The sequence below is a fragment of the Zalophus californianus genome, chromosome 5, assembly GCF_009762305.2.
Source record: "Zalophus californianus isolate mZalCal1 chromosome 5, mZalCal1.pri.v2, whole genome shotgun sequence".
In the NCBI taxonomy this organism is placed as follows: Eukaryota; Metazoa; Chordata; class Mammalia; order Carnivora; family Otariidae; genus Zalophus; species Zalophus californianus.
The window spans coordinates 41,047,647-41,066,653 of record NC_045599.1 but is presented as its reverse complement, the minus strand read 5'-3'; the positions used below and the strand labels follow the sequence as shown (position 1 = coordinate 41,066,653).

The following is a 19,007-nucleotide window of genomic DNA, read 5'->3' as shown; positions in this document are numbered from 1 at the left end:
GACAAAGAACTTAAGTCTTTTCATTTGCTAGTAGTTTAGTTTTCTTATTTCTAAAACCCCTAAATTAATGACATTATTACTATCTTCTAAAGCCAATACTTATTTAGGTTTACCAGTATGTTTACCAATTTTAAAATGTGTATTTATTTAGTTATGCTCATCATTGCTTCCTACTTCTTGTTGCATTCAGTTTCCTTCTTGTTAATACACATGATTCAGTAGTTCTTTCCTCAGTGGCCTGACAGTACTCAATACTATCTTTATCTAAATGGTGTTATTTCTCTATGACACCTAAATTACCTGGATATAGCAGTTTCGATTCAGAACTATTCTCCCTCAGGATTCTACATTCTACTCTATTAGGTTCTCTACCTTTATTGGAAAAAAAAAAAAAGTTCTGCTGCCAATCTTTTGTTCTTTTATACATGGATCTTTTTCTCTGTTAGCTCTAAATATTTTTATCTTCGTACTTTTGCAATGTCAATACACATATAAGAATGTGAATTTTTTTTAATTTGCTCATGATTCTTGTTCCTTCTTAACTCTGGAAAAGCTTCTCAACTATTCTCTGAATAGTTTTCTTTTCCCTCTCTCTCCTGCTCCCATTTTCTCTGTTCTCTTCTCAGGAGATATTTAGACATATGTTGGAATAACAGAGCTTCTTATTCTATCTTCCCTAACTGTTAAATGCTTTCATGCTTTCCATTCCAAAATTTAGAGAATTTCCTCAGATCTATCTTTGGATTCACTTACTCTACTCATCTTTGTTTAATCTGTTTAATCTATTCACTACTGCTTTCTGTAAATTCAATTTGGTTCCTTTTCCAAACTAGCTTCTCTACTGAGCAAATGACTATATAATGACTCAGTACCTCTAGTATCTATAGCTTAATAATTCCATACACAGGAGAAACGCAAACATTTAAATGAACATGCTCTTTTTTTCCATAGCTGATGCCAATTTCTAGTTATGTAAGAAGTCTAATAAGTAGAGGTGAAAAGAATATGGAAGTTATACAGAATTAAAAGTCTGAATGACTTGTTAGAAAGTAGGGACAGAAACTCTACGTATCCTACATGGTGTTAAAAATAATTTGTTTTTAAATAAATAGGTTAAATGGTAAGTAAAACACTATAAAAGTTAAAATGAATGAACTAGATTAAAAAAAAAGTCACAAAAATGCGGGGGGTGCCTGGCTGGCTGAGTCGGTAGAGCATGCAACTCTTGACCTCAGAGTTTTAAGTCTGAGCCCCTCAATGGGTGTAGAGATTACTTAAAAATAAAATCTTTTATTAAAAAAATCACAAAAAGATAGGTATAATAAACTTTTATAAAAGTATGAATAGGAAGTATACACTACACACCAATGTTAAAAAAAAAAGTTACCTCTGGGAAAAAAGGAGATATAAAATACAAAGGGAAGATGGGTCTTCTAACAATAATGTAATTTTTTTTCTATATTTGAAGTATAAATGACAAAATGTCCCTGTTAAATCCAGGTAGTGGTATACAAGTGTTTGTAACAGAATAGTCTCTGCTTTTCTGAGTTTCTGAAATATTTCAAAATTTACCACTTTAAATGTCACTTTTCATAAAATAACATTAATATATTTTTAAAGGTGACATTAGTCCTTCCATGAATTCTGCATTTCATAAGGGACAGGGGACAATCTCTTGCAGCCTTTTAAAGATGTTTGGTAACAATCTTCAGAAAGGAGTAAGTTTATAAATCATTTAAACTTTGTGTAAAAGAAATATGAACATCTTCTCTTCATTTAAAAGAGTACTTACCATAAATTTAGCGAGGTCACTCAACCTTCAATATACAAAATTCAATTGTATTTCTATATACTAGCAAACAAAATGAAAATTTTTAAATGATATGGATCACTGACATCAGCAAAAATGGCAAAGTAAGAAACTCCGAATTCTGCTACTCCAAAAAATAAAATGCACAAAAACTGTCAGAATTAACATTTTCTAAAATGAAAATTAATCAAACTTGCAGTAACCCAGAGAATATTTTTTAAGCTGATTCTCAGAACAGTGAACTTTGTGGCATATTTCAACTTAACTTCAGTCCCATCTCCTGGCAATTCCACTTCTAGGCATATATTCAAAAGGTGCAAAGACAAGGACTCAAACAGATAAATACATATGAATGTTCACAGAAGTATTATTCACAATAGCCAAAGTAAGTAAAAACCCAAAGTTTATCAATAGATGAATGGGTAAAATGTGGTATTATACATACAATGGATAATTATTCAGCCATAAAAAGAAATGTACTTTGTTCAGATACATGCTACATGAACGAACACTGAAAACATTATGCTAAGTGAATTAAGCCAGACACAAAAGGGCAAATGTTGTATGATTCCACTTGTATGAAATATCTAGAATAGAGGCAAATTCAAAGAGAATATAGAAGAGAGTTTAACAGAAACTCAGGGGAGAAGATAAGGGGATGTAATATATAATGGATATAGATTTCTGCGTAGGTTTCTGCTTTCAGTTTTGGAAACGGATAGTGGTGACAACTGCGTAACACTGTAAATATACTTAATGCCACTTACAGTTAAACATAATTAAAATGGCAGATTCTATGTCATAGTTATTTTACCACAAAAAAAAGCAGAAAATTTCTCAAATTAGATGAAAAATTTCAATTCAAACATCCAAGAAGCTTAACCAACTCCCAGTGGAATAAATTTAAAGAGATTTACACCTCCACCCTATCAATATAAAACAAGAACAAATGGTGCTAGGACAACTAGATATTCACATGCAAAAGAATTAAGTTGGACCCCTCCCTCACACCATATATAAAAATGAAATCAAAATGGACCAAAGAGCAAAACAATAAAATTATTAGAAGGAAACACAGATGAAAATCTGCATGACCTTTTAATAAGCAAAGGTTTTCTAGATATGACACCAAAAGCACAACCAACAAATGAAAAAATAGATAAACCAGACAGCATCTAAATTTAAAACTTCTGTGCTTCAGAGGACACCATCAAGAAAAAGGTAACACAAAGAAAGGAGAATATATCTGCAAATTGTCTATCCAACAGCACATGTACCAAGACACAAAGAATTCTTTAAACAATAAAAAAACACAGTTTTTTTAAATAAGCCAATGATCTAGACAGACCTTTCTCCAAAAAAATATACAAATAGCCAATACACACGGGAAAAGTTGTTCAACATAATCGTCATCAGGAAACCCAAATCAAAATGACAATGAGATACCATTTTACACCCACAAGGATCACAACCACCAAGAAGACACACAATAACAAAGCCTGGTAAGGATACAGAGAAACTGGGACACTCATGCATTGTTGGAAGGAAGATAAATTGGTGCAGCTGCTGTGGAAAACAACTTGGCAGTTTTACTCCTAGGTATATGCACCAGAAAAATTAAAACATATGTTCACATAAAACTTGTACACAAAGGTTGATAGCAGTATTAATCATAATAGCCCAAAAGTAGAAACAACCTAATAATCAATCAACTGATGAATAAACAGAATATGGCATAGCTACACAGTGAAATACTACTTAGCCATTACAAGTAATTAAGTACCATCACATGCTACAACATGGACAAACTATGAGATCATCCTAAGTGAAAGAACACAGAAAAGATCACTTATTACATAATTCCATTTATATGAAATGTCCAGAATCAGCAAATCCATGGCTACAGAAAGTCAATTAATGGTTGCCAAAGGATGGAGATAAGAGAGAAAGGGGACTGACTGCTAATAGGCACAAGGTTTTGGGTGGGGGGGGAGAAAGAAAATGTTCAGGAATTAAATAGTGATGATAGGCATACAATATAGTGAGTATATTTAAAACTATTGAAGTATATACTCTGAAATGGTGAAACCCATGTTATATGGAGTATTAGATAAATAAAAAGCATATGCATCACAAAATATCAAATACTAATGTAAAGAAAGAGGTGTAATGACTCTAGTGAAAAGTGCAACACATAGCTAGGAAAAACTAAAGACCTACTTAAACAGGGATATTCATGGATTGAAAGGCTCAGTATTGTAAAAATGGTCAATCTCCTCAAATTCAATGCAATCCCCAAATTATCCCATTAGGTTTTTTCCAGGAAATTGATAAACTGATTCTAAAAATCACAAGCAAATGCAAAGAACTAAGAATAACCCAAGTAATACTGAAGAACAATAAACCTGGAAGACTTACACTACCAGATATTAGGATCTATTATGAAATTGTAGTAACTAGGCTATATAGCAAAGGTGCAAAAATATAGAAACTGACCAATGGAAAGGAAACACGTCCAGGAACAGTTCCACATATATACTGTCACCTGATTTAGAACAAAGATGTCCTTGTAGTATAGAGTGGAAAGTCTTTCAGTAATCAACTGGATACTCTTATGGGGAAAAAATGTACCATGATCCCTATCTTACATCATAGACAAAAATAAAGGCCAGATGAATTACAATCTGAATGTGCAAGTTAAAAAGATAAAATTTTATTTGTTTTTCTTTTTATTTTGTTATGTTAATCACCATACATTACATCATTAGTTTTTGATGTAGTGTTCCATGATTCATTGTTTGCATATAATACCCAGTGCTCCATTCAGTATGTGCCCTCTTTAATACCCATCACCAGGCTAACCCATCCCCCCAACCCCGCTCCCCTCTAGAACCCTCAGTTTGTTTCTCAGAGTCCATAGTCCCTCATGGTTCGTCTCCCCCTCCGATTTTCCCCCCTTCATTTTCCCTTCCAAAAGATAAAATTTAAAAAAAATAGAAGAGACTATCTTCACGACTTAAGAGGAAGCAAAGAGACTCCCAATATAAATGTTATCCAGGAGTTACTTTTATTAATCTTGCAAATTTTCTGTAAGTTTTAAATTATTTGCCAATGAAAAGGTAACAACAGACACCCAACAGAAAAGATGGCAAAAGAATGGAATCAGCACTACACAAAAGATGATGTACAAATGGCCAGTAAACTTATGAAGCACTGGATATTTCATTAGTCCATCAAGGAAAGGCAAATTAAAACCACAATAAGATATACCACCACATACTCAGCAGAATGGTTAAACTTTAAAGAAAAAGAAAATACCAAACATTGGTGAAGATGTGGAAGTATACCTTAGTGTATCCATCTTGAAAACATTTCACAACAGCTATTAAAGCAAAATATATACAAAATCTATGAAGCATCAATTTTACTTCTGAATATATATCAATAGCACCAAAAGAAATGTACTAGAATGTCCACAGCAGCAGCTTCAAAACAGCTTAAAGCTGGAAGACATCCAAACAGCATCATTAGCATAAGAGTAGAACCAGCAAGCCTATATAGTAACGGTAATGATCTACAACTGCAACCAACACTATAAATGCATCTCACAAATACATTAAGCAGAAGATGGACGCAAAAGAGTATGTTGTATGATTCCATTTATATCAAGTACAAAAACAGAAAATTAACCTATGCTGCTAAAAGTCAGATTAGAAGTTAACCATGGAATGGGAGGGTTGCCAGTGAAAGAAAATGAGCATAAAAGGGACTTCTAGAGGTGCCAGTAATTTCTAGGTCTTGATCTGGATGCTTGTGAACACAATAAACCCCAGTGTGTTCAGTTAGTGAAATATCACTGAGCTATTCAGGTACAACGCATGCACATGTCTGGTGCTATATCAAGTCATATTTCAATATAAACTTAAATATGTTTATATTTATGCACATATATTTGTTATTTACTGAGTGACTGCCATGTGCAAATTTCCTACCTTCAAATGTATACAGCTATAGAGAACAGCAATCAGGGATATGCAAAAATGACTGTTTCCCTGCTAGTCACCCTGTATTAGTCAATAAGCCACAATCAAGCACACAGAGCTGCAACTAGCTTTGGACCGCCTCACTTAAACATGAATTAGATTAATTTAAAGAAAACACTGAGGAAGATATTCACTGTTCTGCAGAAAACAACCAAAAATTTAAAACTAAAAGCAATGTTTTAAGAACATTAAGTGCTAAAAATTGCTTGTTAAAGGGGGAAAAAGGGCAATTCTAAAAGATGAGTCTGGCTTTTTCTTATAGCTAAATTTCCTCCACATCATTACATGCCCCCCTGCAATTATCACTAAAAAAAACCTCAATTTATGAGACAAATAGCCAAACCTCCTTCACCACAAAATTCCTCCCCACCTCACTGCCCTAAGAATGCTATAGAGAAGTCCCCACAAGTCCTATCGGCACTAAGAGGGTCCTGGTATTCAGTGGACTAACTATCTAATGGGCAAAGGAAAATGATGTTCCCAAGTTACTGTAAAAACACTGATTTATCGTGATTATTGTATAGTTCCTACAAATAAACTTTTATCATAAACAGATTCGCACAACTTTAACAATCTTATAAGTTCACTATGTTTTTTGTGGGTTTTACTGTTGTTCTTTTAACATGTCTACCCATAGGTTATCAAGAATTAAATATGGTGGGGCGCCTGGGTGGCTCAGTCATTAAGTGTCTGCCTTCAGCTCAGGTCATGGTCCCAGGGTCCTGGGATCGAGCCCCACATGGGGCTCCCTGCTCAGCAGCAGCCTGCTTCTCCCTCTCCCCCTCCCCCTGCTTGTGCTCTCTCTCTCACTGTGTCTCTGTCAAATAAATAAAATCTTTAAAAAAAAATTAAATATGGTAATGTTTATACCATCTCATCTCAACTTTATTAAAGGCAGGATTAGCAGAGTATGGTAGAGCACTGCCAGACCTGAACAAAAAGTAATCTACAATTTCTTCACTCTCCCGCATATCCAAATATTCTATTCAGAGACAAAGACAGCCCAGTTCATAGATATTGTGACTAACCAGAACTCACAGTCCCTATTCTGCACTTCATAGCACATTCTGGAGATCTTTGGGGGAAAAAAAAATCCAGTGACATTAAAAAGTGTAAGTATAAATCGTTCCAAAATGTGGTCCTTACCGCCTCTCTTGGAAAACCCTCTGCTCCGTGTTTGATTATCTTCACAGTCATTATTAGATTCTTGAATAAAAATTTAACATGTGAATAGCATCTAAACAATTAACTTTAAAGTTGTAATATCTAACGAGTAGCACTATCACAGGATAAGTTAGTGAGAAAAATAAGTATTTTTAAGTTAAAGTATGAACACTTTAATTCTTGAAATAATTTTAGCAACAGAAATATAAAGACATTGTTCAGTCAACTCCCTATAAATCATTTAACATACCTAAATGTTAAGTGTATAACTGAGAATTCACTATTTCCCAAGTGCTACACACAAGCCAAAAAAGAAGAATTTCATCAATACTGGTATGACTAAAAATGGTTTCAGAAATACCTAAACTATTAAAGTAGTCAAGTGGTTCTTAAATGTAGGCCATAGGCCACTAGAAATACATGACTATTCCTTTTATAATACTGTCAATATTTCTGTAATTTGCCTTTCTTACTATATCTCAGACATTAATGGATTTTTTTAAACATATGCAAATTTTTCCCCAATCATCCTAATGAAACAATTGGGGGATATCTTGGCTTTTCTGTTTTTAAGATGTTATCAAGTAACATTACCAGTTTCTCAACAGTGAAATGAGGATCACTACACTGAAGGCTGCCTAAGAATTAGCTGGAAGGTTTTTTAAAAATAAATTCCTAGAAAAAAAATTAAATAAACACATAGATCCCTAGAATCCACCCTCAGAGACATTTATTTTTTTAAAAGTACAGAGTGAGAGCAACAAATAAGTAATTTTTAAAAACTTAAAAATGTTACTAATATGACTTGAAGTAATAACTTTAAGCTCTCTAGAAGATTCCAACAAAGCCACATCTGGGGAATACAGAAATGATTTCAAGGGACCTTTGTACATGTCATTAAACGTTTAAAATCTGAGAACTTTAAAAGTCGTAGTAATGACATCAAGTGACTAGACCGCTTAGAAGCTATGAGTTAAGTTCCGTGCAAAAGTACTAATCTACTTAACAACTAATATTGTTTTACAAGAAATAACCCAGAGCTCTTATTGCAGGTTCCTACTTGGAATGAAGTCAACAACTACTAAATATTCCTAAAGAGCCATTTAATATCAAGACAACTATCTGGAAAACAGGATTTAATACTACAAGGGAGCTTAACAGGAAGGAAAGAATTTTGAAAAGAAGGCTGCTGGTCCTGGAATAATGAGGACAACTAACATTTATTGCCTTATGTAAGAAAAACCTATAAATTAATTTGAGACCTGACAAGGACAAAGAGGTCTCACATTAACTTTGTCCAGTTATTCCCCTAAAACAAACCTATATTTTGACCACACTGGGAATTAAAAATAGGCTGACAGTGGGAGAAGTTGGGTGATGAGTACAATTACATTAGGAGAGGGGTGAAGGAAACTCTCTGTACTATTTTTCTAACTTGTAGTGAGCCTTATACTATTTCAAAATATAGTTACTGAAAAAAAAAATCTGTAGAGTTAGGAAATAAAGCCAAGCACCAACAAAAAAGAGATATTATCCCAAGATTAGCTACAACCACATTATATTACATAAAAATTACAGAAAATATATAAAGCATATATAACATGTATAAAGTATATTTAAAAATATAAACATAAATGATACATTAATTATATTAAATATATATTTAGTACATAAATATATTAGGTATCTAAGTATATATTCATATAAATGTTATTATTAACTAATAGTAATAACACATTTAGAATTCAGTACAGTCTAGCACTGTTCTAAATGAGTAATATGTACTTTTTTTTTTTAAGATCTCATTTATTTTTTTAACAGAGAGAGACAGCGAGAGAGGGAACACAAGCAGGGAGAGTGGGAGAGGGAGAAACAGGCTTCCCGCAGAGCAGGGAGCCCAATGTGGGACTCGATCCCAGCACGCTGGGATCATGACCTGAGCTGAAGGCAGATGCTTAACGACTGAGCCACCCAGGTGCCCAATATGTACTAACTTTTTAAATCTTCACAAAAACCTTGTGAAGTGGGTATTATCCTCTTTTATAAATAGAAAAAATGAAATACAGAAGTTACATATGTTTTTGCAAGATAATACAACTGAGAGGAGACTCTGGGTCTCAAACCTAGGGTGTCCAAATCCAAAATCAACAGTCCTTATCACTAACTATACCAGATGGAGGAAACTAGACTACAGGGAAAATAACAACCACAAAAGATGCTATTTGTGTGCAGAATAAAAGCTTCTATCATGATATCAAAATCTGTTTCTGGGCTTGCCAATAACAATTTTAAGAATGAAAGAATTCAATCCATATATATAGAGAAAGATACATATAGAAAATAGACCAAGGGAAGAAAGCAAACCATTTTGGAGAAAAGTTCTCTCAGGTGCCATAAGCAACTAGAATTTGTGCTCAAAAGTGCTCTGGTCTACCACAGGTAGGAGTCAACTGGGGAAGAAGGTCTTGGTTAACTGAAAATAATCTTGAATATTCACTGATTTTTAAAAAGGGAGATTAGGTAAAATACAAATGGAAAAGAATAAAAATGGTCAGTTTTTTCTTCTGTTAAATATTTGTTCTATGTTATGTACATTTTCATTTGAATAAAATGAAAAAAGCATAGAAAATCAGGGAGAATGAGACTAACAATAACTTAGGGAAAACAGTTTTATTAGATATATTAAAACCCCATCTAATTCCAAAGGGTTTTAAGGTGATCTAAGCTTGGTTTTGATTTTGAGAATCACTGTTAAGAGTATAATGAAATTAAGACTCAAATATTTAATGAAGATAGATGGCATTTACTGTTTACCATGAATGTGTCTGGTATTGAATTTCATATTTTCATACACATTTTCATTAAGTCTGCCTAACAACCTATAATAGAGATGTCCTCCGTTCTGCAGAATAGCAAACTGTGGCTCTGAGAAATTAAGCAACTGGCTCTAAGTCATTCAACTAGGGGGGCGCAGAGCAGGGACAGGAAACAAAGTCTGCAACTCCAAAGTATATTATGTTATTAAGATTCCACAGATAAGGGCGCCTGGGTGGCTTTGTCGGTTAAGCGTCCAACTCTTGATTTCAGCTTAGGTGATGATCTCAGGGTTCTGAGATGTAGCCCCAAGTGGGCTCAGCACTGGGCATGGAGCCTGCTTAAGATTCTCTCTCTTTCCCTTTGCCCCTACCCTCTCCTCTCTAAAAAAAAAAAAAAAAAAAAAAAAAGATTCCACAGATAAGTGATGACCAAACAAAAAGGCATCAGAGTCACCAGGGATGCTTTTTAAATACAGGTTCCAAGGCCTCACCTTAATCAGATTCTCCTAGGAAAGCACTATTAATTACTGTAATCTATATTCTGGTAACATTACTCTATTCACATCATCCTCTGTATTCCTCCAAATCAGTTTGTCAGTACCTTTGACAGAAATGTCTTGATTTCAGTAGTCATCTACATTCTCAAGAATCTTCTTCCACTCTCAAGAATTATGTTAGTCTGAATAGGGACTTGCATGTCCCAAACTGCATGTATATATGGACATGGAGTTTTGATTCTTGACACGTTCTTTCCATTATCTACTTTTTCTTGAGGTAGCAAACCATTCAAAGTTGCACCTCATAGATTAAGGCAGGCTCAAAAAGGTCAAAGTAGGATGCCTGAATTCTTGGTTAAGGCTCTGGCAACAGCTGCTTTATAAAACTGGGTTTAAATAAATTAGAACTGAAAAAGACTATGACACTTAATCTTAGTTTCTCTTTAGCATGTACACTGAACATTAAATTTTAGAAGCCACTACAGAAAACACTGAACTTACCTCTCCAGAAACCAGAGCTATCACCTTCTTCAAACTTGTTATATGAAAAACCTATACAAAATAGAAAATTAAACATGCAAATTTCTGAAAACAATGACCTGTACCTCTGTGGTAAACCAAAAACCAAAGGGACTACCAGTTATGGTGCCCCCTTAAAATAAACCACACAGAGCTATATATATGTGTGTGTATCTATATAGATATAGATACACATACATACACTGAATGAAAACTCAGGTTGCATTATGACTTCTGCCTTGTGTCAATTAACTAAGGTAAAAGGTCCAGCCAGTGTTCTATTACCTCAAATGTCATATATATGTAGATGGTCAGAACAGCAACATATATCAACATAAACACTATATACTTTCTATTCAAAATGTCAACGTTTTTAAAATCTTATGAATTAATCTCTTCATCTGCCAGAGGACAATACAACTAAATTATAATCCAATATTCAGTAATTTTTCCCATTTCAGTAATAAGGAAATCCTTCCATTTTTTGTTTACAAAAATTTTTTTGTATCTTTCATTTAGTTCTGCTTTCAAATTTCTCATATAATAAAAACCTGTATCTAGATTTATGTGTCTCTGGGGCATATAGATACATCTCTAATTTTAAAAGCATTCATCAGTAGTATTTCACAAAATTTTTAAATATTGAATCTTAATAAAATGATCTTTAGTGCAAAGATAGTCAGGGACTAATATCCATTAAAATTAAAGGCCAGGCAAGGCTATGTTGGGAGACTCAGGGTGGCTCTAAGAGACCTGCCTGCCCGCTGGGACTCCTGTCATCCTACCTGGGATTTTATTAAATGGCCTGTGTTGGATGGGTGATGCTGAAAAGATGGCGGAGGAGTAGGGGACCCTATTCCAACCGGTCCCCGGAACTGAACTGGATATCTATCAGATCACTCTGAACACCCACGAAATCAGCCTGAGATGTAAGCAGATAGATCTGGATCTCTACAAACAGAATACTGCAGATGGTTGGATTCTGCAGGCAGATATCGGAGGTCAAACGGCAGGGGGAGGGAGCCATTGGGATCCTACACTGCCGGGAGCGACAGCCTCATGTGCTGGGGATGGGGCACAGACTCGTAGCGAAGGGGAAAGGACTTTAGGGCAGCTCCTCGGACTGCGGGGCTGTGGGTAAACTGGCAGAGGCTAGCAGTTTTAGAAGCACAAAGGGCAGAGAGAAGCCCCAACCTGGAGGTGATGACTGGGAGCACTGCAGAGGGGCGCACAACCCAGGACGGCAGTTTATAGCAGCAAAGACACAAACGGAGATGGTGTGGCCTGGAGTGCTCACTGAAGAACAGACTGTGATCTCTGTTCTGAGCAGAGGGTTGGAAACAGTCTCTTCTGCTCTGACTCTCGGAAGAGACACGGAAAGCCACCAGGGAAAGCCGCCAGAGAACAAAAGCCCCCAAAAAGTGGTCTTCACTGAGCCCATCCCCCCACACAGGGCAGGGCAACTCTGCCCAAACAGGGCTGTCTGAGTAACAGTGTGGCAGGCCTCTCCCACAGAAGACAGGCTGGGAGAACAAGAGGCCAGCAACCCTAAGGTCCCTAGAAAACAGGTGCATCTTGCTTGGGTTGTGGTCATTAATTTGGACTCTATACATTCCCTCAACCACCCATCAACAGAATGACTAGAAGGAAGAACCCCCAAATAGGAAAGACTCAGAGACTATGACTTATGCCACAGATTTACAAATGGATTCAGATATAACCAAGATTTCAGAGATGGAATTCAGGATAGCAATTGTGAAGACAATAGCTAGAATGGAGAAATTGATGAATGGCAACATAGTCTCTAAAGGCAGAAATGAAAGCTGAATTGGCAGAACTTAAAAATGCTATCAATGAGATCCAATCTAATCTAGATAATCTAACAGCTAGGGTAAGTGAGGCAGAAGAATGAATTAGTGATTTAGGAGACCAATTAATAGACAAGAAGGAAAAAGAGGAGGCCAGGGAAAAACAACTCAAAATCCATGAAAATAGAATCAGAGAAATAAGTGACACAATGAAACATTCCAATATCAGAATTATTGGGATCCCAAGGGGGTCGAGAGAGAGAGAGGACTAGAAGATATATTTGAGCAAATCGTAGCTGAGAACTTCCCTAATCTGGGGAATGAAAGAAACATTCATGTCCTAGAGGCAGAGAGGATCCCTCCCAAGATCAAGGAAAACAGGCCAACACCCCGGCATGTAATAGTAAAACTTGCAAATCTTAGAACCAAGGAAACCATGTTAAGGGCAGTTAGGGGGAAGAGATTCCTCTACATACTGAGGAAAGAACATCAGAATAACATCAGACCTATCCACAGAGACCTGGCAAGCCAGAAAGGCCTGGCAAGACATATTCAGGGTACTAAACGAGAAGAACATGCAGCCAAGAATACTTTATCCAGCAAGGCTGTCATTTATAATGGATGGAGAGATGCAGAGCTTCCAAGACCTGCAGAAACTGAAAGAGTATGTGACCACTAAGCCGGCCCTGCAAGAAATATTAAGGTTTGGGTCTATAAAAGGAGAAAGACCCCAAGAGTGATACAGAACAGAAATTTTTGGAGACAATCTACAGAAACAAGGACTTCACAGGCAACATGATGACAATAAATTCGTATCTTTCAATAATCACTCTCAACGTGAATGGCCTAAATGCTCCCATAAAATGGCACAGGGTTGAAGATGAGATAAAAAACAGGACCCATCCATATGCTGTCTACAAAAGACTCATTTTGAACCTAAAGATACATCCACACTGAAAGTGAAGGGATGGAGATCCATCTTCCATGCCAACCAACCTCAAAAGAAAGCTGGGGTAGCAATTCTTATATCAGACATATTAGATTTTAAGCTAATGACTGTAGTTAGAGACACAGAAGGACACTATATCATTCTTAAAAGGGCTATCCAACAAGAATTACAATTGTAAATATCTACACCCCCAACATGGGAGCAGCCATCTACATAAGCCAATTGTTAACCAAAATAAAGAGTCATACCGATAATAATACGTTAATTGTAGGAGACCTCAATACTCCACTCTCAGCAACAGACTGATCATCTAAGCAGAAAACCAACAAAGAAACAAGAGCTTTGAATGACACACTGGACCAGATGGGCCTCATAGATATATACAGAACATTCCACCCTAAAACAACAGAATACTCATTCTTCTCTAGCACACATGGAACTTTCTCCAGAATAGACCACATACGGGGTCACAAATCAGGTCTCAAATGATACCAAAAGACTGAGATTATTTCCTGCATATTCTCAGACCATAATGCTTTAAAACTGGAACTCAATCACAAGAAAAAAGTTGGCAGAAATTCAAACACTTGGAAGCTAAAGACCACTCTCAGGAATGTTTGGGTCAACCAGGAAATCAAAGAAGAACTTAAACAATTCATGGAAACCAATGAGAATGAAAACACATTGGTCCAAAACCTATGGGATACTGCAAAGGCAGTCCTAAGGAGGAAATACATAGCCATCCAAGCCTCACTCAAAAAATAGAAAAATCCTGAATTCACCAACTAACTTTACACCTTAAAGAACCACAGAAAAAGCAACAAACAATGCCAAAGCCACATATTAGAAGAGAAAGAATTAAGATTAGAACAGAGATCAATGAATTAGAAACAAGAAACACAGTGGATCAGATCAATGAAACTAGAAGCCAGTTCTTTGAAAGAATTAATAAGATCAATAAACCACTGGCCAGACTCATCCAAAAGAAAAGAGAAAGGACCCAAATTAATGAAATTATGAATGAAAGGGGAGACAGCACAACTAACACCAAGAAAATTGAAACAATTATTAGAAATTATTATGAACAACTATATGCCAATAAATTGAGCAACCTGGAAGAAATGGATGCCTTCCAGAAACCTATAAACTCCCAAGACTGAAACAGGAAAAACTGACAACCTGAATAGGCCAATAACCAGTAAAGAGATTGAAGCAGTGATCAAAAACCTCCCAAAAAAACAAGAGTCCAAGACCTGATGGATTCTCTGGGGAATTTCACCAAACATTCAAATAGAAGTAACACCTATCCTCCTGAAGCTGTTTCAAAAAAGAGAAACAGAAGGAAAGCTTCCAGACTCATTCTATGAGGCCAGCATTACCTTAATCCCAAAACCAGGCAAAGACACCATCAAAAAGAATTTCAGACCGATATCCCTGATGAATATGGATTCCAAAATTCTCAACAAAATCCCAGGTAATAGGATCCCACAATACATTAAAAGGATCATCCACCATGACTAAGTGGGATTTATCCCCGGGATGCAAGGGTGGTTCAAAATTTGCAAATCAATCAATGTGACAGAACACATTAATAAGAGGAGAGAAAAGAACCATATGGCCCTCTCAATTGATGCAGAAAAAGCATTTGACAAAATACAGCATCCTTTCCTGATTAAAACTCTTCAGAGTATAGGGTTAGAGGGAACATTCCTCAAGTTCATAAAATCCATCTATGAAAAACCCACAGTGAATATCATCCTCAATGGGGAAAAGCTGAGAGCCTTTCCCTTAAGATCAGGAACACGACAAGGAGGCCCACTCTTGCCACTATTGTTCAACATAGAACTAGAAGTCCTAGCAACAGCAATCAGACAACAAAAAGAAATAAAAGGTATTCAAATTGGCAAAGAAGAAATCAAACTCTTTCTCTGCAGATGACATGATACTTCACGTGGAAAATCCAAAAGACTCCACCCCCAAATTACTAGAACTCATACAGCCATTCAGTAATGTGGCAGGATATAAAATCAATGCACAGAAATCAGTTGCTTTCTTATACACTAACAATGCAACTGTAGAAAGAGAAATTAGAGAAATGATTCCATTTACAATAGCACCAAAAACCATAAGATACCTCGGAATAAACCTAACCAAAGAGGTAAAGGATCTATACTCTACGAACTACAGAACACTCATGAAAGAAATTGAAGAAGACACAAAAAGATGGAAAATCATTCCATGCTCATGGATTGGAAGAATAAACATTGTTAAAATGTCTATGCTACCCAGAGCAATCTATACCTTCAACGCCATCCTGATCAAAATTCCATTTTTGAAAGTGCTGGAACAAACAATCCTAAAATTTGTATGGAATCAAAAGACCCCGAATCACCAAGGAAATGTTAGAAAAGAAAAACAAAGCTGGGGGCATCATGTTGCCTGATTTCAAGCTATATTACAAAGCAGTGATCACCAAGACAGCATGGTACTGGCACAAAAATAGACATATAGACCAATGGAACAGAAGAGAGAGCCCAGATATGGACCCTCAACTCTATGGTCAAATAATCTTCGACAAAGCAGGAAAAAATATGCAATGGAAAAAAGACAGTCTCTACAATAAATGGTGCTGGGAAACTCGACCATTCTCTAATACCATACACAAAGATAAACTCAAAATGGATGAAAGACCTCAATGTGAGACAGGAATCCATCAAAATCCTAGAGGAGAACATAGGCAGTAACCTCTTTCACACTGGCCACAGCAACTTCTTTCAAGATACATCTCCAAAGGTTAGTGAAACAAAAGCAAAAACGAACTTTGGGACTTCATCAAGATAAAAAGCTTCTGCACAGCAAAGGAAACCATCAACAAAACAAACAGGCAACCCACAGAATGGGGGAAGATATTTGCAAATGACATTACAGATAAAGGGCTGGTATCCAAGATCTATAAAGAACTTCTCAAACTCAACACCCAAGAAACAAATAATCAAGTCAAAAAATGGGCAGAAGACATGAACCAGACACTTCTCCAAAGACATACAAATGGCTAACAGACACATGAAAAAATGTTTGTTATCATTAGCCATCAGGGAAATTCAAATCAAAACCACATTGAGATATGCTGGAGAAGTTGTGGAGAAAGGGGAATCCTCTTACACCATTGGTGGGAATGAAAGTTGTACAGCCACTTTGGAAAACAGTGTGGAGGTGTCTCAAAAAATTAAAAATAGAGCTACCCTATGACCCAGGATTGCACTACTGGTATTTACCCCAAACACAGAGATGTAGTGAAAAGAAGGGCCATATGCACCCCAATGTTCATAGCAGCAATGTCCACAATAGCCAAAGTGTGGAAAGAGCCAAGATGCCTTTCAACAGACAAATGGATAAAGAAGATGTCCATATATACAATGGAATATTAGCCATCAGAAAGGATGTATACCATCATTTGCATCAACATGGATGGGACTGGAGGAGATTATGCTAAGTGAAATAAGTCAAGCAGAGAAAGTCAATTATCATATGGTTTCACTTATTTGTGGAACATAAGGAACAGCATGGAGGACACTAGGAGAAGGAAGGGAAAAATGAAGGGAGGAAATCGGAGGGAGAGACGAACCATGAGAGACTATGGACTCTGAGAAACAAACTGAGGGTTTTAGAAGGGAAGAGGGTGGGTGGATGGGGTAGCCCTGTGATGGTATTAAGGACATGTACTGCATGGAGCACTGGTGTTATACGAAAACAATGAATCGTGGATCACTACATCAAAAACTAATGATGTATTGTATGGTGACTAACATAATAAAATTAAATTTAAAAAATATAAATAAATAAATAAATAAATGGCCTGTTTTGGGTGCCTGGGTGGCTCAGTCAGTTAAGCGTCTGCCTTTGGCTCGGGTAGTGATCCCAGGTCCTGGGATCGAGTCCCACATGGGGCTCCTTGCTCAGCAGGGAGCCTGCTTCTCCCTCTGCCTGCTGCTCCCCCTGCTGTGCTCTCTCTTTTCTCTCTCTCTGACAAATAAATAAATAAAATCGTAAAAAAAATAAAAACAATTAAATTAAGTTAAAGGTCATTATAAGATGGCTGTCAATCAGTATTTAAGCTAAACTACAAAATACTAAATATATTAAGTCATGGCTTCTGCAATAAAGAGACTAATCAATTACTGTCTGACAGATGTCAAATTTATATGCAGAATGTATACATAAAGTCACTTAATATCTCAAGTTCAAAAAATTTAACATCCCTTTTTAGCAGAGAAATTTAATACACAATTATGATACAAAAGTACCCTAAAGCCTCAATATATGATTAGATGACAAAAAATTTTCCTTGAAAAGATACATCATTTCAAAATAAACACAATCTGTACAAAAAGATATTACCACAAAACCTAAGTTCTGAGTTATTTAGTTCCATTTCAGAATTTGCAATCCTTCAAGTTGGTTCAGAAAAGGATTATATTCTATCTACTGCCCTCCACAACTGCCCCTTCCCTCCCTTCTACCCTCGACTGCTAGGTTTCCAAAATGCTTTGGAAGTCTTCAACCTACACATTATTGGTCTTGATCTTAAATTATGTTCCAGTTCTGATATACAGTTTTTAAAGTTTTTAAGGAAAAAAAAAACTTCAAAGCTTCTACTGGTTCTTTGCTCATCTAGATGGAGATTGAAATTTACCTTTGGAAGTATATAAGATGGATCTCTTGTTGCAGGGCACAGAGGAAGGGAGTCATGAGTAAAGGAAAAAAAACTAAGGTTCACTCAAATTGTGACTATAAGATATCATAACAGTTTACCTCTGTTTCCAAAACTCTTTCCAACTCCAAAACCACCCATTGTGGATGTATTCTCTCTTTTATTAGACTCTCCAGCATCTGAAAGCGTTCAGATAGAGTTAAAACTCTTTAAAACATAAAATTAACTGTGTTATCAAAAACTAGAATTAAACCAATCTTTGGGATTACTTAAAAAAAAATCTTTTAAAAAGTGTGGGGGAGGTACCTGGCTGGCTCAGCTGGTAGAGCATACAACTCTTGATCTCAGGGTGGTAAATTCAAGCCCCATGCTAGGTGTAGAGATTACTTAAAAATAAAAATTTTAAATGAATGAATGAATCTCTGACATAAAGGGACTTCCAAGGATGGGGGAGAAAGAATTTCTTTCTTATCTTTATAAGTTAAGATAAAATATATGCTCATATATTTTATCATTGCCTGATTTCATATCAGTGAAATCAGGCAATGATAAAATATCCTGCAACTTCTATTTAAAAACTCCTGAATTATAAAACCAACATAAAAACATAAACATACTACTGATGAAATACAGCTTTCTACTAGTTTTTATTTTACTAGTGACATTTTATCAGGAAATTCAACTCTGTGA

The 19,007-nt window shown here is 35.9% G+C and overlaps 1 protein-coding gene across 1 annotated transcript in view; it reads right to left on the bottom strand.

Annotated features, from left to right (window-relative positions):
• DDX4 (DEAD-box helicase 4) overlaps positions 1-19,007 on the bottom strand; it is a 70,715-nt gene that overhangs the window by 27,697 nt on the left and 24,011 nt on the right. Inside the window, 3 exon segments of the mRNA XM_035727651.1 lie at positions 7,000-7,059; positions 10,832-10,882; positions 18,419-18,496. Of these exon segments, the coding sequence (XP_035583544.1) occupies positions 7,000-7,059; positions 10,832-10,882; positions 18,419-18,496 (189 nt within the window).